We start from the raw sequence: 16,269 nt of genomic DNA on the forward strand, positions 1-16,269 counted from the left end.
GGTCACAGGGCCCTTGGTACCAGGGGTACCTTTTACAAGGGACCTAACTGTGTGCCAGCGCTGTGCCAATTGTGGAAACAAAGGTACAGTTTTAGGGAAAGAACACTGATGCTGGGGCCTGGTTAGCAGGGTCCCAGCACACTTCCAATCAAAGCTGGCATCAACACTAGGCAAAAAAGTGGGGTGTGACCATGCCAAACAGTAGCAATTTCCTACACCAATGGAACACCTCACACCCTGGTTGGCCATAGAGAGAGCCCATCGAGCTTTATTGGCTAGACCCCCATCGGGCTCTACTCCGAGACCTGTGATACTCTGTTTCTTTAACTTTAAAGACAGAGATGCGGTGTTACAGGAGGCAAGAACGAGAAAGGAATTAAGCTGTAGTGGATCGAAGGTCCTTGTATTTCTGGGCTATACAAGATAAGTCCAACTACAACATCGATGCTATGTAGAGGTTAAACAGAAACTGAGAGAGATGGAGATACCTTACAGTCTTCTTTTTCCCGCTAAACTCAGAGTGGTACACAGCAACAAGACTTTCTTCTTTGAGACTCCTGAAGCAGAGTGGACGCGAGCGACTGAGGAGGTCCCCCTGGGCCCTCGTGGGGGTGGCTCCCGAGGGGATTGCGAAACGCCCGACTGCAGCGGCCTTCAGGTCAGCGGCGGCGCACACGCTCCAGGAGACAGAAGGGGCGGCGTGGCTCACGGTCCAGCTCCCCTTTTGGTTCCCTGCCGAGAGGAGATGAGCAACTGGTCTTGTCTGAATATCCAAACCCTACCTGCAGCAGGGAGCCCCAGGGGGGGGGATTATGAGCACAAGAAGGAGCGCCTGAGCCTCGGGGGGGCTCCCGATGATTCTGACCTATCCCGTAGTCCGGCACTATGATAATCCCGCTGCAAAATGATTAAAGGAAGGGCGCAACAGCCTCCGTTCAGTTCTGGGAGGAGAGGCAACTGTCTACAATTTAATGTCTACAAGTTAATATTATTTTCTCCGACACTATGGAGGGGTCCACCACTGCCTATTAGATTGGGGTTGAGAACCTACTGAAGTATAGAGTTCAATGTTTTATAAGGGCAACAGATGCTTCATGTGGGAAGTATGGGGAGGGGTGGGAGTTGGGGGTGTAGGAGTTTAAGCCAGGACATATGGCTGTTGTTATTGTTAGTTAGGATTGTTGTTTGCTTGCTTTTCGCATTACACGCACAGGTACGAAGGCATGAATTACACTATGACAGGTACCATGATACACACCGGAGCAATAACCCAGTCTCAGTCCCAGACTTGAATGGTGTCCGGGTGGACCCCCAAAGGGAGCACTTAACTGACCTTTTCTCACAGACTTGATGAGTCTGATGCAAATGATTTCCTGGAACGTTAACGGTCTTCTAGATAAGATCAAGCGCACAGCAGTACTGGCGCACACTCAGCGCCACAGATCTGACACTGCCCGTTTCTGGTCCACAGGGGCTTTGACAGGGTTTATCATGCGGGGTTTGCTCAGGGGTCGAAGGGGGTGGCGATTCTGCTTCACCACTCATTTCCCATGGTGGTCACTCAAGTGCAGAAGGACCCACAGGCCCGGTACGTGATCCTGGTAGGGAGAGTGGAGAACCACACCATTAACGTTAGTATATATGCCCCTCTGGTGGCCGTGCGCAAGACCCTCAATGACCTTACTGCTCTACTCCTAGTCTTACCCCAAGGGGTCATGGTGTTGGGGGGAGATTTTAACAGTCCCTAACCCTGCGTTGGATATGACAGGATCCCCATCAGTTCATAGGCAGACTGCCACCTCAGGACTGTCAAACTGGCTGACATCCACGGGGTTGTGCGATGCATGGAGAGTCTGGCATCCGCAGCACTGAAAGTTTACACATACTTTGGTGGCCCACTGCACACAATCAAGAACTGATCCTGTTCTGTTGCCTGCGACAGACTGTTGCCATCTCACACACATTGAAATTCTTCCAAGGGGTATATCGGACCATGCGCTGATTCGTCTCATACTGTGGTCGGCTCAAACAGGGGTACGCCAGATGTGGCACATGAACGCCTGGTATCTGCGACATGGGCCCCATGTTCGGCAACTGCGGGAAACACTGCAGGAGTACTTTGCTCTAAATACAGAGTCGGTCTCTTCGCGGGGTGCTCTCTGGGGGGCGAGTAAGACAGTGGTGAGGGGCGTGGCTAAGAACCTCGTCCAGTCCCGGGAGTGGTTCCAAACCCTGCACATCACCCAACTGGACACCCGTGCCACCCAACTAGAAGTGGAGCTTTCCATTCGGCCGACCGAAGCGATGGCCAGGCAACTATTACTCATTTGGGTTGATCAGGAACACGCTTGTCGATTCTTAATAGATGTTCCCCTTCCTGTCCGGCCCCATGCAGAGGCAGCAGCCCTTGATGATCCCCTGGCGCTTGAGGAAATTAATGAGGGGGTTTCCTCACTGGGAACTGGCAAAACCCCTGGACCTGACAGGTTTCCATCGGAATACTATAAAATATTTCGAGACAAATAGACACCACACTTCAGGGCCTTATACGACGATGTGGACCGGCTGGGCAACTTTCAAGAGGGAATGGATATGGCCACTATTGTGGTGCTCCCCAAAACACAACCGCTGTCACAGCATTGCGCGGAATATAGACCAATCTCCCTTATAAACAGTGAGGTGAAGATTTATGCCACGATTCTTGCATCACATCTTAAGAGGGTACTGCCAGCGCTGATCCACCCGGACTAGTAGTGTGGTTTTATGGCCAACCATGGCACACAACACTGTGTAAGTTGTCTGCATGTGGCCCTGGCGCGACGCCACCAGCTACCCCAAGACCTGGCCCTCCTCTTTGTTGACTTTGAGAAGGCTTTCGATACCGTGGACTGGGGGTTCCTCTTTCTAGTGTAGCAGCGTGCTGGCTTGAGGTCTAGATTTTGTCATCTGGTCCGTGCCTCATACGCCAATCTCATGGCTTTGGTCCAGATCAATGGTATCCTATTCTACACCTTCCAAATCCGTCAGTGAACTCGTCATGGTTGCCCCCTATCCTATCTCCTTTTTGCCTTGTCCATGGAGCCTTTGGCACAACTGATCAGAATCGACCCTCTGTATCACAGCTGGGGACACGCATAGGAGGATTTACAAGATGTTAATTAACCATGCCCCGGGTGATCTGAATCACATCAGGAGTAGGTGGGAGGGCAGCTGGGACCTCTGGAGGAGACAGATTGGGTGGATGCGCGGTTGTGATGAATACAGTTATATTTTCTGTATGGGTCTTATGTTTCTCCTGTCCAACTATACCGGGCGGGCCTTCGCCCAGTGCCTTTGGTGCCTGGAAGACTCAGCGGATTTCTTCCATATGGCATAGGACTGCCCCTGTATAGAGGTGTACTGGGGCAAGATATTTTGTGAACTGACCATAGTGTTGTGAAGAGTACAGCAGATGTCCCCTAAACTGGTCTTGTTGGGCGCTATGGATGAACTGGAGGGCTCGAGGGCCGACCGACCATTTGTGGGAGCGGCTTTACTGGTGGCGAAAAGAGACATTGCAGCCACTTGGAACACTGCCTCAGGCCAGTCTTCACGTAAATGGAAACAGAGTTGACTTGTGTGCAAGTCAAGAAACATCGGACTATGAGGCAAGGGGCCCTCAACATAAGCATGCAAAGTTGTGGGGGAAATGGCTGGGTCTTCCCCCTTAACCACTCATTATTATATGCCCAGTGTGGAATGTTAATAATGTTGAGGTACCATACTGATGACCTGCGTTGTTTATGTGATGTTGTGTACAAGCTGGCGGGGCTAGCTCCTACCTGTGCTCTTCTACACTATTTGTTCTTCTCCTTTTCTTTCCTTAAAAAAACAATAACAATTTTTATCAATAAAAAGAAACTCTGGATACCAGACTCTTCGTGTCCAGTCAGGAGCCACCAGGATTACTTGGGCCTGGTCACTCTTGATCTTCTTGAGAACTCTGAGAAGAAGTGGTATGGGCGAAAAGGAAAAAGAGGAGGCCTGAACTCCACTTGCAACTAAAAGCGTCACTGAGCGAGTGCCGCCTTGGAAACTCCAACGCGCAATACTGCTGAAATTGTGTGTTCTCTGCGGAGGCAAACAGATCTAATGAAGGCTCTCGCCACTGCTAAAAAAGTCCTTGTGCCACCTCCGGATGGAGACACCACCCATCCGCTAGGCATCAACGGCTAAGTTTGTCTGCGCTGGCCTTCAGAGAACCTGCCAGGTGTTGAACCAGCAGGGTTATGTCCTGCTGTTCCAGCCATGTCCAGAGACGCAGAGCCTCTTGACAAAGGTTCCACCACCCTATTTGTTGCAGTACCACATTGCCGTGGTGTTGTCCGTGAACACTGGCACCATCTTTTCTTATGCAACAGGAAGGCATGCTTTCAATGCCAGACGGATCGCACGGAGATCCAGCAAGTTGATATGGAGTCCGGATTTCACTGGAGGCCAGAGGCCTCGGAGTTCCACCTCTCCCAGATGGCCACCCCATACCAGAAGTGATGCATCTGTCACTACTGTGAGATCTGGTTGGGGAAGGGAGAGGAGTCTGGCTCTGACCCAATCGCAGTTCACTAACCAACACTGCACATCTTTTGCAGTTCCCTCCGAGATCTGAAATGTGTCGGTGTCATTCCTTTGATGCTGGGCCCATTGGAACTTCAAGTCCCACTGCAGAGCCCTCATATGCCATCTAGCATGCTTGACTAACAGGATGCAGGAGGCCATGAGGCCCAACAGCCTCAGTCTGTCTCACCAAAATCCAGGATAGACGCCAAAACATTGGTATCATAACCTGAATATCTGGACTCGTAGCTGGGAAGGATAAGCCCAAAACTGCACTGTGTCCAGAACAGCTCAAATGAAAGGGAGCTTCTGAGAGGGAGTCAGGTGTGACTTTGGCACGTTTATAGTGAACCCCAGTAAATGCAGGAGGTTCGCCATATTCTGAATGTGGGTGATGACAGCCTGGGGCAAAGGAGTCTTCAACAGCCAGTTGACTAGGTCGGGGAAATATGAAACCCCCAACCTGCGCAGATGAACTGCCACCACCGCCATTCACCTTGGTGAACACCCGCGGGGCACTGGAAAGGCCGAAGGGTAGCACAGTAAACTGAAAGTGCTCGTGGCCTACCTTGAACCGAAAGTAGCGTTTGTGGGCATGCAGGGTGGGGATGTGAAAATGCGCATCCTGTAAGTCCAACGCTACCATCCAGTCTCCTTGGTCTACAGCTGACAAGACGTGAGCCAGACTGAGCATCTTGAATTTCTCCTTTTTGAGGAAGAGATTGACGTCCCCAAATCTAGAATAGGGTGAAGACCTGTGTTCTTTTTGGGAATCAGAAAGCAGTAGAATTAACAACCGATGCCTACTTCTGACATAAAGACCCTTTCTAAGGCTCCCTTGGCCAAGAGAGCCGTAACTTCCTCGCAGAGCAAGACTAAGTGATCCTCCACCAGCCGTTCATTTAATGGAGGCATAGAGTGAGGGAAAGACTGGAAGGGGAGGGAATAGCCCTTCTGTATGATCTGTACGTCCCGTTTGTCCGATGTTATGGACCGCCAGTGGGGGAGATGAAACTGAATCCTCCCTCCAACTGGATGCGTGTGGTCTTGCAGAATCATACAGGACTTGGGTGCTGTGGAGGAGGGGGGCTGGGTGGTGGACGACTTCTGGCCAGACCCTTTGGATGTCAAGGAACCATAACCTCATCCTCGCACAGGATGCTGACCTGATGGAGGACGGTGGCTGGCCTCTGGATGGCATGGTACCCCACCCCTTCCGAAGCCTCGAAAGCGACCAAAGGCAGACTGTTGGTGAGGGGGCCCGAGAGGGCCAATGACCTGGCAGTAGGCTGAGAATCCTTGATGCTCTCTAGCGCCGAATCTGCCTTTTCACAAAATAGGCGTGAGCCATCCAAGGGCCAGTCCATAAGGTTTGCCTGGACATCTCCAGAAAAGCCAGATGTACGTAGCCAGGTGTGGCGACAAAGGGCCATCATCGATAAAATCGCCCTACCCAGTGAATCAGTTGTGCCCAAACCACACCATATTGTAAACTTCACTGCATCACTCCCATCTTTAACAGCTTGTGTGAGAGTGTCCTGCACGCCCACCTGGGGCAGCACCTGTGCCACCGTATCCCATAAATTATGGAAAAATGGCCCAATAGGCATAAAGTGTTTACAGACCATATGCCAGGCTGGAGGAAGAAAACATTTTCTTCCTAAGCTGATGCAGCCTCTTGGATTCCCTTTCTGGGGGAGAGGAAGGGAAGACACCATGGGAAGTGGAGGTCTGGACCACCAAGCTCTCCTGGTTGTGGTGTTTGGTGAGGAAACTAGGATCATTTGGAATTGGGCGATGGCGGCAGCCAATTGTCCTATTTACAGAAGCCCCTGTGCTGGGTTTGGACCACATCCCCAGCAGGACATCAGTGAGGGCTTCGTTAAAGGGTAACATTGGTTCTGATGTGGAAACCCACTGAGGCTGAAACACCTCAGTCAGGAGGTTAGTCCTGACTGGCACCATAGGCAAATCCAGGTCCAAGACCTCAGCTGGCCTACACACCACCATTGCATACAAAGCTCCCTCCTCCATAGCCACTGTAGGAAGTTGGCTCTGTATATACTATCTCAAAGTGAGAGATAGTGTGTACAGAGTTCAAGGGTTCCCCTTAGAGGTTGCTAGTGGCAAAATTAGATAATTCTAATGCTCTATTTTGTCGTAGTGTGGTCGAGCATTAGGCTTATCAGAGGGTAGTGTTAAGCACTTGTCGTACACCCACAGGCAATAAATAAGTAACACACACTCAAAGACTTAACTCCAGGCCAATAGTTTTTATATAGAAAAATATATTTTCTTAATTTATTTTAGAACCACAAGATTCAAGATTGGAAGTAAATACGTAAAATGCAAGGTACTCCACACAGGTAAGTAAGGAACTTTGAATTAAAGCAGTAGTACACACAGTATAGGTTAAAATGGCAATAAGCTATTTTAAAAGTGGACAGTGCAAAAAGGAGGTAAGTTTGGTTAGTTTTTGCAGTTAAGTAAAGCACTTCCACAGTCAGTCTACTGGGCATAGGCAGCCCACCGTTGGGGATTTAAGGCAACCCCAAAGTCACTGCACCAGCAACACTGGGCCGATCAGGTGCAGAGGTCAAAGCAGGGCCCAAAACACATAGGCACCTATGGAGAACAGGGGTGCTCCGGTTCCGGTCTGCTGGCAGGTAAGTACCTGCGTCCTCGGTGAGCAGACCAGGGGGTGTTGTAGAGCACTGGGGGGGGGACACAAACAGGTACACAAAACACACCCTCAGCAGCACAGGGGCGGCCGGGTGCAGTGTGAAAAGTTGGCGTCGGGTTTGCTACTGAAAGCAATGGAGGGATCCGGGGGGGGGGGTCACTTAGGCAATGCAGTCAGGGCACAGGGGGACTTCTGACTGGGCTAGGAAGAGGGCCGCCTGCTGGTCACTCCTGCACTGGAGGTTGGTTCCTTTCGGTCCTGGGGGCTGTGGGTGCTGTGCTTGGTCCAGGCATCTGTTTTTTTAATACCAGGCAGTCGCGGTCGGGGGAGCCCCTGGATCCTCTCTGCAGGCGTCGCTGTAGGGGTGCAGGGGGATTGACTCAGGTTACTCACGAAGTCGCAGTCGCCTGGGTGGTTCTCTGGAGCTCAAGCCGGGGGCGTCGGGTGCAGAGTGTGAAATCTCACGCTTCCGGCGGGAAAAGTGAGCTCTTTAAAAGTTGCTTCTTTGTTGCAAAGATGTTGCTGTTGGTGAACAGTGCCGCTGTTCTCAGGAGTTTCTTGGTCCTTCGGGTTCAGGGCAGTCCTCTGAGGCTTCAGAGGTCGCTGGTCCCTGTTGGATGTGTTGCTGTGCAGGTTCTTTGAGTCTGGAGACAGGCCGGTAGGGCTGGGGCCAAGTCAGTTGTCATCTCCGTCGTCTCTGCAGGGCTTTCAGGTCAGCAGTCCTTTGTGTAGGTTGCAGGAATCTGATTACCTGGGTTCTGGGTCGCCCCTAAATACTAAATTTATGGGTGTGTTTAGGTCAAGAGGACAGTAGCCAATGGCTACTGTCCTGGAGGGTGGCTACACCCTCTTTGTGCCTCCTCCCTGAGGGGAGTGGGGCACATCTCTAATCCTATTGGGAGAATCCTCCAAACTCAAGATGGAGGATTTCTAAAGGCAGGGGTCACCTCAGCTAAGGACACCTTGGGGCTGTCCTGACTGATGGGTGACTCCTCCTTGTTTTTCTCATTATCCTCTCCTTCCTTGCCACCAAAAGTGGGGACAGTGGCCAGAGGGGCAGGCATCTCCACTAGGACTAGTTGTGATGTCCTGGGGTGCTGTAACAAAAGGCATGAGCCTTTGAGGCTCACCGCCAGGTGTTACAGTTCCTGCAGGGGGAGGTGAGAAGCACCTCCCCCCAGTACAGGCTTTGTTAATGGCCACAGAGTGACAAAGGCACTCACCCCATGTGGCCAGAAACTTGTCTGGTTGTGGCAGGCTGACAGAAACTGGTCAGCCTAGCACTAGGAGACGGACTGGTATTCAGGGAGCATCTCTAAGATGCCCTCTGGGTGTATTTTACAATAAATCCCACACTGGAATTAGAGTGCATTTATTGTGCTGAGAAGTTTGATACCAAACTTCCCAGATTTATGTGTAGCCATTATGGAACTGTGGAGTTCGTATTTGACAGACTCCCAGACCATATACTCTTTATGGCTACCCTGCACTTACAACATCTAAGGTTTTTCTTAGACACTGTAGGGACATAGTGCTCATGCACATACACCTCACCTGTGGTATAGTGCATCCTGCCTTAGGGCTGGAAGGCCTGCTAGAGGGGTGACTTACTTATGACACAGGCAGTGAGGGGTGTGCATGGCACTCTGAGGGGAGTGCCATGTCAACTTAGTCATTTTCTCCCCACCAGCACACACAAGGTGTGAGGCAGTGTGTATGTGCTGAGTGAGGGGTTCCCAGGGTAACATAAGACATGCTAGAGACCGTCCCTGACAAAAGGGTCCTTGGTCCCAGGGGTACCATTTACAAGGGACTTATCTGTGTGCCAGGGCTGTGCCAATTGTTGGAACAAAGGTACAGTTTAGGGAAAGAACACTGGTGCTGGGGCCTGGTTAGCAGGGTCCCAGCACACTTTCAATCATAACTGGCATCAACAAAAGGCAAAACGTTAGGGGGTAACCATGCCAAGGGAGGCATTTCCCTACATTGATCATTACCAAGGACAAAGAAATTCATGAAGGGGTAGGAGACCAATACTATGCCTGTGAAGTAAACATGCTTCAGAGAAGGCGCATGTTTTAAAAGTTGAATTCAATACTAGCAGTTGACCAATGCATTTGGATGTGGGCCATGAAATCCAAGACAATTTAAAAAAAAAAATTCAGGGGGTAACCATGCCAAGGAGGCATTTCCTTACAGGCACTGGAGAAGTTGAGAGTATGCCAGCATCTAGAGAGGTGTCCAGACCGCTGGCTTCCCCTACTTCCTTATACCAGTCCATTTTCTCCAAACCATACTTTATAGGATCCTGAGACCCTTCCCATTCTTCACCTGCGCCTGGTTGCTCATAATAAGACTCAGGCAATGATCTGGCCCCTGTCGGCGCCGTCAAATTCGGAATCGGTTTTGTACGTACATCAGGTATGAGGATGGGGCTTGCACCGCAGGTGGCACAGGGAGCATAGACACTAGGAACGATGCCAGAGGAGGCGGACTGTGTGAACTCGGTGTCATTCCGGATCTGGAATTGGATCCAAGTGGCCCCATCCGAGCAGAGGCTGAAGCTGCTGCTGCGGAATCTGATGAAGCCCCCTGCCGTTCCCGCAGGGCCCGAAGGTGCACCAGCAGGGGCATCCACATTGAATACGAGATGCATGGCCTCATAAAACTCCCTGAGTTGAGCAGGGCTCACTCTGGCTCCCAGGAAGAGGGGGAGGCTCGAAGTCGGCCCTGGCATTGGTTCCACAGAACCATGCCTGGAACGTCAATGTTCCCGAGTCGCCTCATCTGTCGACAGGCGGGGCGAAGCCCGCTTGGACTTCTTCTTGTGTCTCTTCCCCAAGTGCCTGGATGACCTTGAGTGCAAAGAAGAGAACTTGCAGCTCCTGGTGCGGTCCTGCGACCTCCTCCTTGATGGGGACCGTGAACTCCTAGGAGTCGCGCCAACCTACACTGACTACCTGGTCGCCATGAGCTTCAGAGACCACTCTCTTAAAGCTTTCAAGGCCATGGCCCGGCAGTTGGACACAACTTCAAGTAGTGGTCTCGGTCAAGGCACCACAGACATACATGGTGGGGGGTCTGTCACTGACATGGCGCGATGGCAGGCTCCGCACGTCCTAAACCCTGTCTTCCTCGATGTCATCCTACACAGATTTAAAAAAGAGTCAACAAAAAGGTCAAAAAAGGCCTGTCAAAAAACACAGAGGGTAGCTCAATTTTAGATCTGCGATTAACCGTTGCGTAAGGAAAAGAACTGACGTACGTGCGCCGGGGTGGTGCCTTTACAGGCACCCATGACATCACAGACAGCTCCAATGACGACGACACACAGATCCGAACGATGCCACCCGACAGCGCACACAGGGTACTGCTCAGCAAAAATTCCGGATTCCAAGCTGACGCCATGAAATTTTACTGTAAGGAATCGGCAGCTAGAAGCCTCTATCAGATTTTCCAATTTACTAAAAGTTTCATGATGAAGTGGTTCATCACCAGAATGGGAATAGTCTACCTTCTAGAGTTTGGTCATCTCTAGCAACCACCCTAGAGTTTGGTCAAAGCAACTAACAAGCATATATAATAAGCATAACTCAGTCAGAGATGCACTTTACATTAGCAAGCCTGTTGAATGCATCTGAAACTGCTTCTTTCTCTTCCAAAGAAACAACAATCTTTACAAAAAAAGATCTGTCACCACAATAGGCACATGATTAGTCTGGGTAGCATCTATGCAAATGGATTAATTGGAAGAGAATACATCCGTTAATATTTGACAAGGGGATGATCACGTGCAGCTTTATTAGGGTTTTGTCATAAGGGAGCTGGGCTTGCAGCATTGGAGTTTAAGATCTCTCATAAACCCCACTTTCACTAACTACACATGTTCATATGACAACTTCTGTATTCACAAGTCTCTATCCTGTTTCTTCCTAATGTATCTGTGCTTGACTATGTGAACTCAGTGTCGTTCCGGATCTGGACTCGGATCCAAGTGGCCCCATCCGAGCCGAGGCTGAAGCCGCTGCCATGGAATCTGATGAAACGCCCTGCCGACCCCGCAGGGCCTGAAGGTGCACCAGCATTTGAGTTTAAGATCTCTCATAAACCCCACTTTCACTAACTACACATGTTCATATGACAACTTCTGTATCCACAAGTCTCTTTCCTGTTTCTTCCTAATTTATTTGTGCTTGAGTAGTCAAAGAAGTACATTTGTGCACTGGATGGGTAAAGAAACTTAGCACATTTGAAACAACACACATACAGCTTGCTACACTCCAACACACTCAGTATTTTTAGGACCTCTGATGCCAATTTGTATTTGAGGTTACAATATTTACACTAGCAAACTTAACAGTGGGGCTATATGCACTAGCCTTGTTTATTGCGTAAGTAATACTTGCCTTTTGTAGTATCTTGGATGCCCGTGGAAGAGTAAGGTATTTCTTCATGAACTGAATCCATAGCTGATCCTAAGTTTTCTATTGTATTAACCAACTGGAAACAAAATAAGAATGTATTTTACTAACTGTCCATACACTCATTGCTATGGATAGTTATTTTTGTATACATTTTAAATGAGTAAGGTTTAAGTCACACAATGAGAGATTTGTAACTATTCAACTAGACTGTGATATATCCTTGAGCCTGTCTCTATTTTTAGATACCCTCAGCATGAGCCTCACTGAGTCATTTTCCACTGTCAGCCTCAAACAAGCTGTCTTCATATTTCACAACACGCAGGAACATTCACAATGACACCTTCTTGGATACTTTGATCATGCAGTCGAAGCCTTCTTTGGGACTGGATGAGGGCGTGGAACTCTAATAAAATATGACACAATTGAAATCTCTTCCAACAATTTCAGGTCAGAAAAATATCTTTAAAATAGTAAAGCTTGTCATACATTTACTATAGCAAAACCAATAGGAACAAGAAGGAGAACTAAAATACACAAATACAAAAGGTTCTGTCACCCTCTGGGATTGAGATACAACCACAAATACTTATACAGTGCTTAGTCTGCAAGTTACTATAACCATAACAACATGCTGATATCCTAATAACTTGACCATGTCTGTCAGGTCCATGGTCACCCATCCATTTGCATGCGACTCATCACAGTGTCGACACTGAAGTGAGAAAGTCATCCTCTTTAAATGTTTATCTTGACAGTTCCTTTGTCACTTACACTTTTGACGTCATACACTTCAGCATCATTATGGTAAAGTCACAACAAGTGCCCGCTGCTTCTCGGCTTTGAACAGGTAGAGGTTCATCATTCCCTTCCGGACATTGAGGTCACTCAGAAAATATTCTAAGAAAATATTGAGGTGGAGGCAAAAGCTAGCCTACACTTTTTTTTTACCATCAGTAGACACAAATACAATTCTGAAACATCCGTTGACTTTAAGGGGAATTACTTTTGTCCCCCAATGTCCATCTGAACATTTTTGTGGCTTAGTGGGCAACTTTGAACAGCAGTGTGACAGTCAGAAAGGAACATAAAAAATGTGTCTCAATTTCTGATTTTTTTCATGGGTACCTCAAAAATGAAGGAGCAATAGACAAAGCTGCCCACCATCACCTCTCCTGTTGGCTATGGCAACAGAACTTCTTATCCGCTAAGAAACAGTGATTTGAGTAGGTGATACAAAACATACTTTGTTGCTGAATTTAGATGCTATGTTGGTATATTCAGGGGATCTGGGTTAGGCAATGGACCTGCTGCTTGGTGGTGTTTAATCTATGGCTCAACATCTCACCTTACCTCGCATTACAACTCGTATAAATTGGTTTTATTTCTGATAGGCACTGATAACAACAGCTCTAAACTGTCAATCACTATAGGGTTGAAGAAAGACAAGTTCTGCTATCCAGGCATACCAATAAACCCAGCAGACTGACGATGTATACTAAATCTAGGTAGGGTGGTAAATAATTTGAGGAAGTCTCTAAAGTGGATTTCTAGGTAACATTGCCTAAAGAGGCAGTGTCACCTAGAAATCCACATTTCAACCTCCGCCATCTCAGCAGGCATTTCCGCCCTTTTGTGGACATGGCTGAGGTTCTCAGGGTCAACAGCCTGCACAGCAGGGACAACTTGCAGCTCAGTCCCCTGCCAATCGCACAGAATAATTTAGACTCAATGTTGAGAATGAATACAAGACAAACAATATGACCCACTGTGTGAGTAGTGCCATGTACAATTTGTGAACAGCCAAATGCATTCTTCTGTTCAATTGGCTGTGAAACCAAATTTTACCTATACCATTTTGTAGGAGGCTGGCTCAGTTTATAGTGTACACCACCTATGGTGTGGCACCCTATATTGAGTCCTTTGTGATAGTGTTTTGGTGCCTAGATAACCAAAGCTTTCTAGGAGTAGCTGTGCAGAGCAGCTCAGGCTTATCTTGGAGAAGTGTAAAGCACTTACAATACCACAGTAGTCAGTCAGTGATGATCACACAATAAAGAACCACACCAAGTGTTACAAAAATTATTTATTATAACACTAGTTGGTATATCTCCACTTGGAATTATCTACACAGAAAATATATACTTGGAAACAAACAGTAAAAAGCACAGGAATACATGGAGCCCTTTAGAAGGGAAGGGGGGGGCATATATTAAGAAAGTGTTTCTGGAATGGAAGTGCCGAACCAAGGTAAGTGTATTAGAATCCCGAGGGCTGGGAGACTAAGGAATTACCATAGGTAAATATCAGTAATCCCACAGGAGCTCGGATGCAGAGTTGTTATCTAGCCGGGTGTCCCATAGGCTAACACAGGACCGTCGTAGTTGGAATATTCAGGTTTCAGGACCCTCCACAGAGGAAGGACTCTGAGGAAACCAGTTGGCACAAGGAAGGTTGGATAGTGACCACACCCATGGATTCCCAGAAGATTGAAGTACCTACACCAGGAAGCTCAGGTTGGAAACCCTAGTTGGAGTTTGCTCCAGTGGACCAAGTCAGTGGAACCCAAAGGTGGATTCCAGACGAGAAGAACCTGAGAAAGAAGGGGACAGATTCCAGTATACTCGGAGCTGGGCGGTGCAGGTAGGCAATGCCCACCCTCCTAGAGGTGAAGTTCATGCAGGTCAGTGAAGGAAGAAGTCCAGCTGCAGAGTCCAGGGGATGCAGGAAGATCCTTGGAGTTGCCCACAAGCTGTCCCACACTGGTCACCGGATTGCAGGAGGGCAGTGGTCAGCCAGAACACAAACATACATTAGCAAATGCATGCAGTTGTTGCAGGACATTTGCAGGATTTTGGGGACCAGCAAGGTCCAGGAGACTCGACCCTTGGAGGGGAGTCAGGACTGGCTCTCAGAACACAGGAGAGCCAGAGGGAATCATTGGATCCCCCACGATTGACCTACTATCAGCAGGCACAGGGAGTCGCAGAGAGGCCTCAGCAGCACAAGAAAGCAGGAGTCCCATGCCGCAGGAGTTGCAGAGTGGAAGCTGAACTCGAAGTCTCAGAGTGCTGGAGGCTGGGGCTTCTTGGGGGCTTAAAGATCTCCTGGTAACAAGCCTTGGTAAGGCCAACAGTCATGGTGCAAAAGGGTTCCATTCCAGTGGCTGCAGCAAAGGCCCACCATCTCCCGGACCCAGAGAGGACCACAGAACCACCACCTGTGTTATAGAGCCTTTCGATGTCCGTGGGACAGCAGGATCCACCAGCCAGCCATTGTCATCTTAAGGCAACTGAGGATGCAGGGGAGTGACTCCTTCACGCCAAGGGAGATTCCTTCTTGATTCTTGATGCACACTGAGTCCTTGTGACCCTGGAAGATACATATTCACGGATGTTGCAGAAATCGTGCAGTAGCTGGAGAAATAGTGTTACAGTGGGAGCCCTCTCAACTGGATACAGTCTTGTTTCAGTTCCTAAGGCAGACCAGCAGCAGTTCCAGAGGCCAGGAGCAGGAGAGTCTTCGGAGAGAGTAAGCAACCCTAAAAAGAGGTTGGACACTATCTGCAGTCACCCACCTATCAGAGGAGGTCAGGGACGTCACCCACCTAGCCTAACCAGTCAGATGCTCCCAGGTGCCTCTGCACATCTTATTTAGAAGATGGCAGAATAAAGTTGCCACCTGGCAGAGCTCTGTTCACCTCCCTAGGGAAAGTGCTGGACAGGGGGGTGGTCACACCCCTCTCCTTTGTGTGGGTCGCGGCAGAGCGGGAACTGGGGGTTTCTGCACTGGTACAAACAGGTTTACGCAAGGAGGACACCAAATGTGCAATTTAAAGCAGTCTGGTGGTGCTAAGAGGCCACCCCACCCCAGCCCAGAGACACATAGGTCTAAAGGAGAGGAGGTCACACCTTCTTCATACAGGAAACCCTTTGTTCTGCCTTCCCCTGCTTGAGTTAGGCTCAGCAGCAGGAGGGCAGAACAGTGTCTGGGGTCTGCAGCAGCATGGGCTGGCAGGCAGACCCTACAAGGATGAACAGGCAGATCTGGAGGGACCTCTAAGGAACCCTCAGAGTACATGGTATCATGCAACTAACACTGTAATCCGTGTAATTGCATGATTCCAACATGTTTGATATCAAACATGCCTAGGTTTGGTGAAGCCATTAGGTAGTTGGACTACTCTTTATTGTCCAGTGTCCACAACATACTCTAAAATGGCTTCCCTGAACTTACAAAGCCCAGGGAATGGAGTCTGGGGTTTGTAGGGGGACCTCTGCTCATGCAGGGGTGCCCTCACACTCAGGACCATGTACCCAGCTCTTGGGCTGAAAAGCCTACCATAGGGGTGACTTACAGTGTCCGAAGTGCAGTGACTGCTATAGCCATTCCACGCAGGCTGCAATGGCAGACCTGCAGACACAGTTTGCATGGGCTCCCATGGGTCGCATAATACATGCTGCAGCCCACCATGGAGAACCCTAGTGTACCAATGTCCTGCATACCTAATTACCATATACTAGGGACATATAAGGGTGCACCAGTATGCCAATTGTGGAGTGTAAAAAGTTA

General features: G+C 49.2%; 1 protein-coding gene across 6 annotated transcripts in view; it reads right to left on the bottom strand.

Moving 5' to 3' along the window:
• The window catches only part of CPLANE1 (ciliogenesis and planar polarity effector complex subunit 1), a 1,992,329-nt gene that overhangs the window by 368,035 nt on the left and 1,608,025 nt on the right, over positions 1-16,269 (bottom strand). For all 6 annotated transcript variants that reach the window (XM_069221234.1, XM_069221235.1, XM_069221236.1 and 3 more), the window contains one exon: positions 11,683-11,776. In XM_069221234.1, the coding sequence (XP_069077335.1) occupies positions 11,683-11,776 (94 nt within the window). The remainder of the gene's footprint in view (positions 1-11,682; positions 11,777-16,269) is intronic.

Source organism: Pleurodeles waltl, chromosome 1_1, assembly GCF_031143425.1.
Source record: "Pleurodeles waltl isolate 20211129_DDA chromosome 1_1, aPleWal1.hap1.20221129, whole genome shotgun sequence".
NCBI classification, from domain to species: Eukaryota; Metazoa; Chordata; class Amphibia; order Caudata; family Salamandridae; genus Pleurodeles; species Pleurodeles waltl.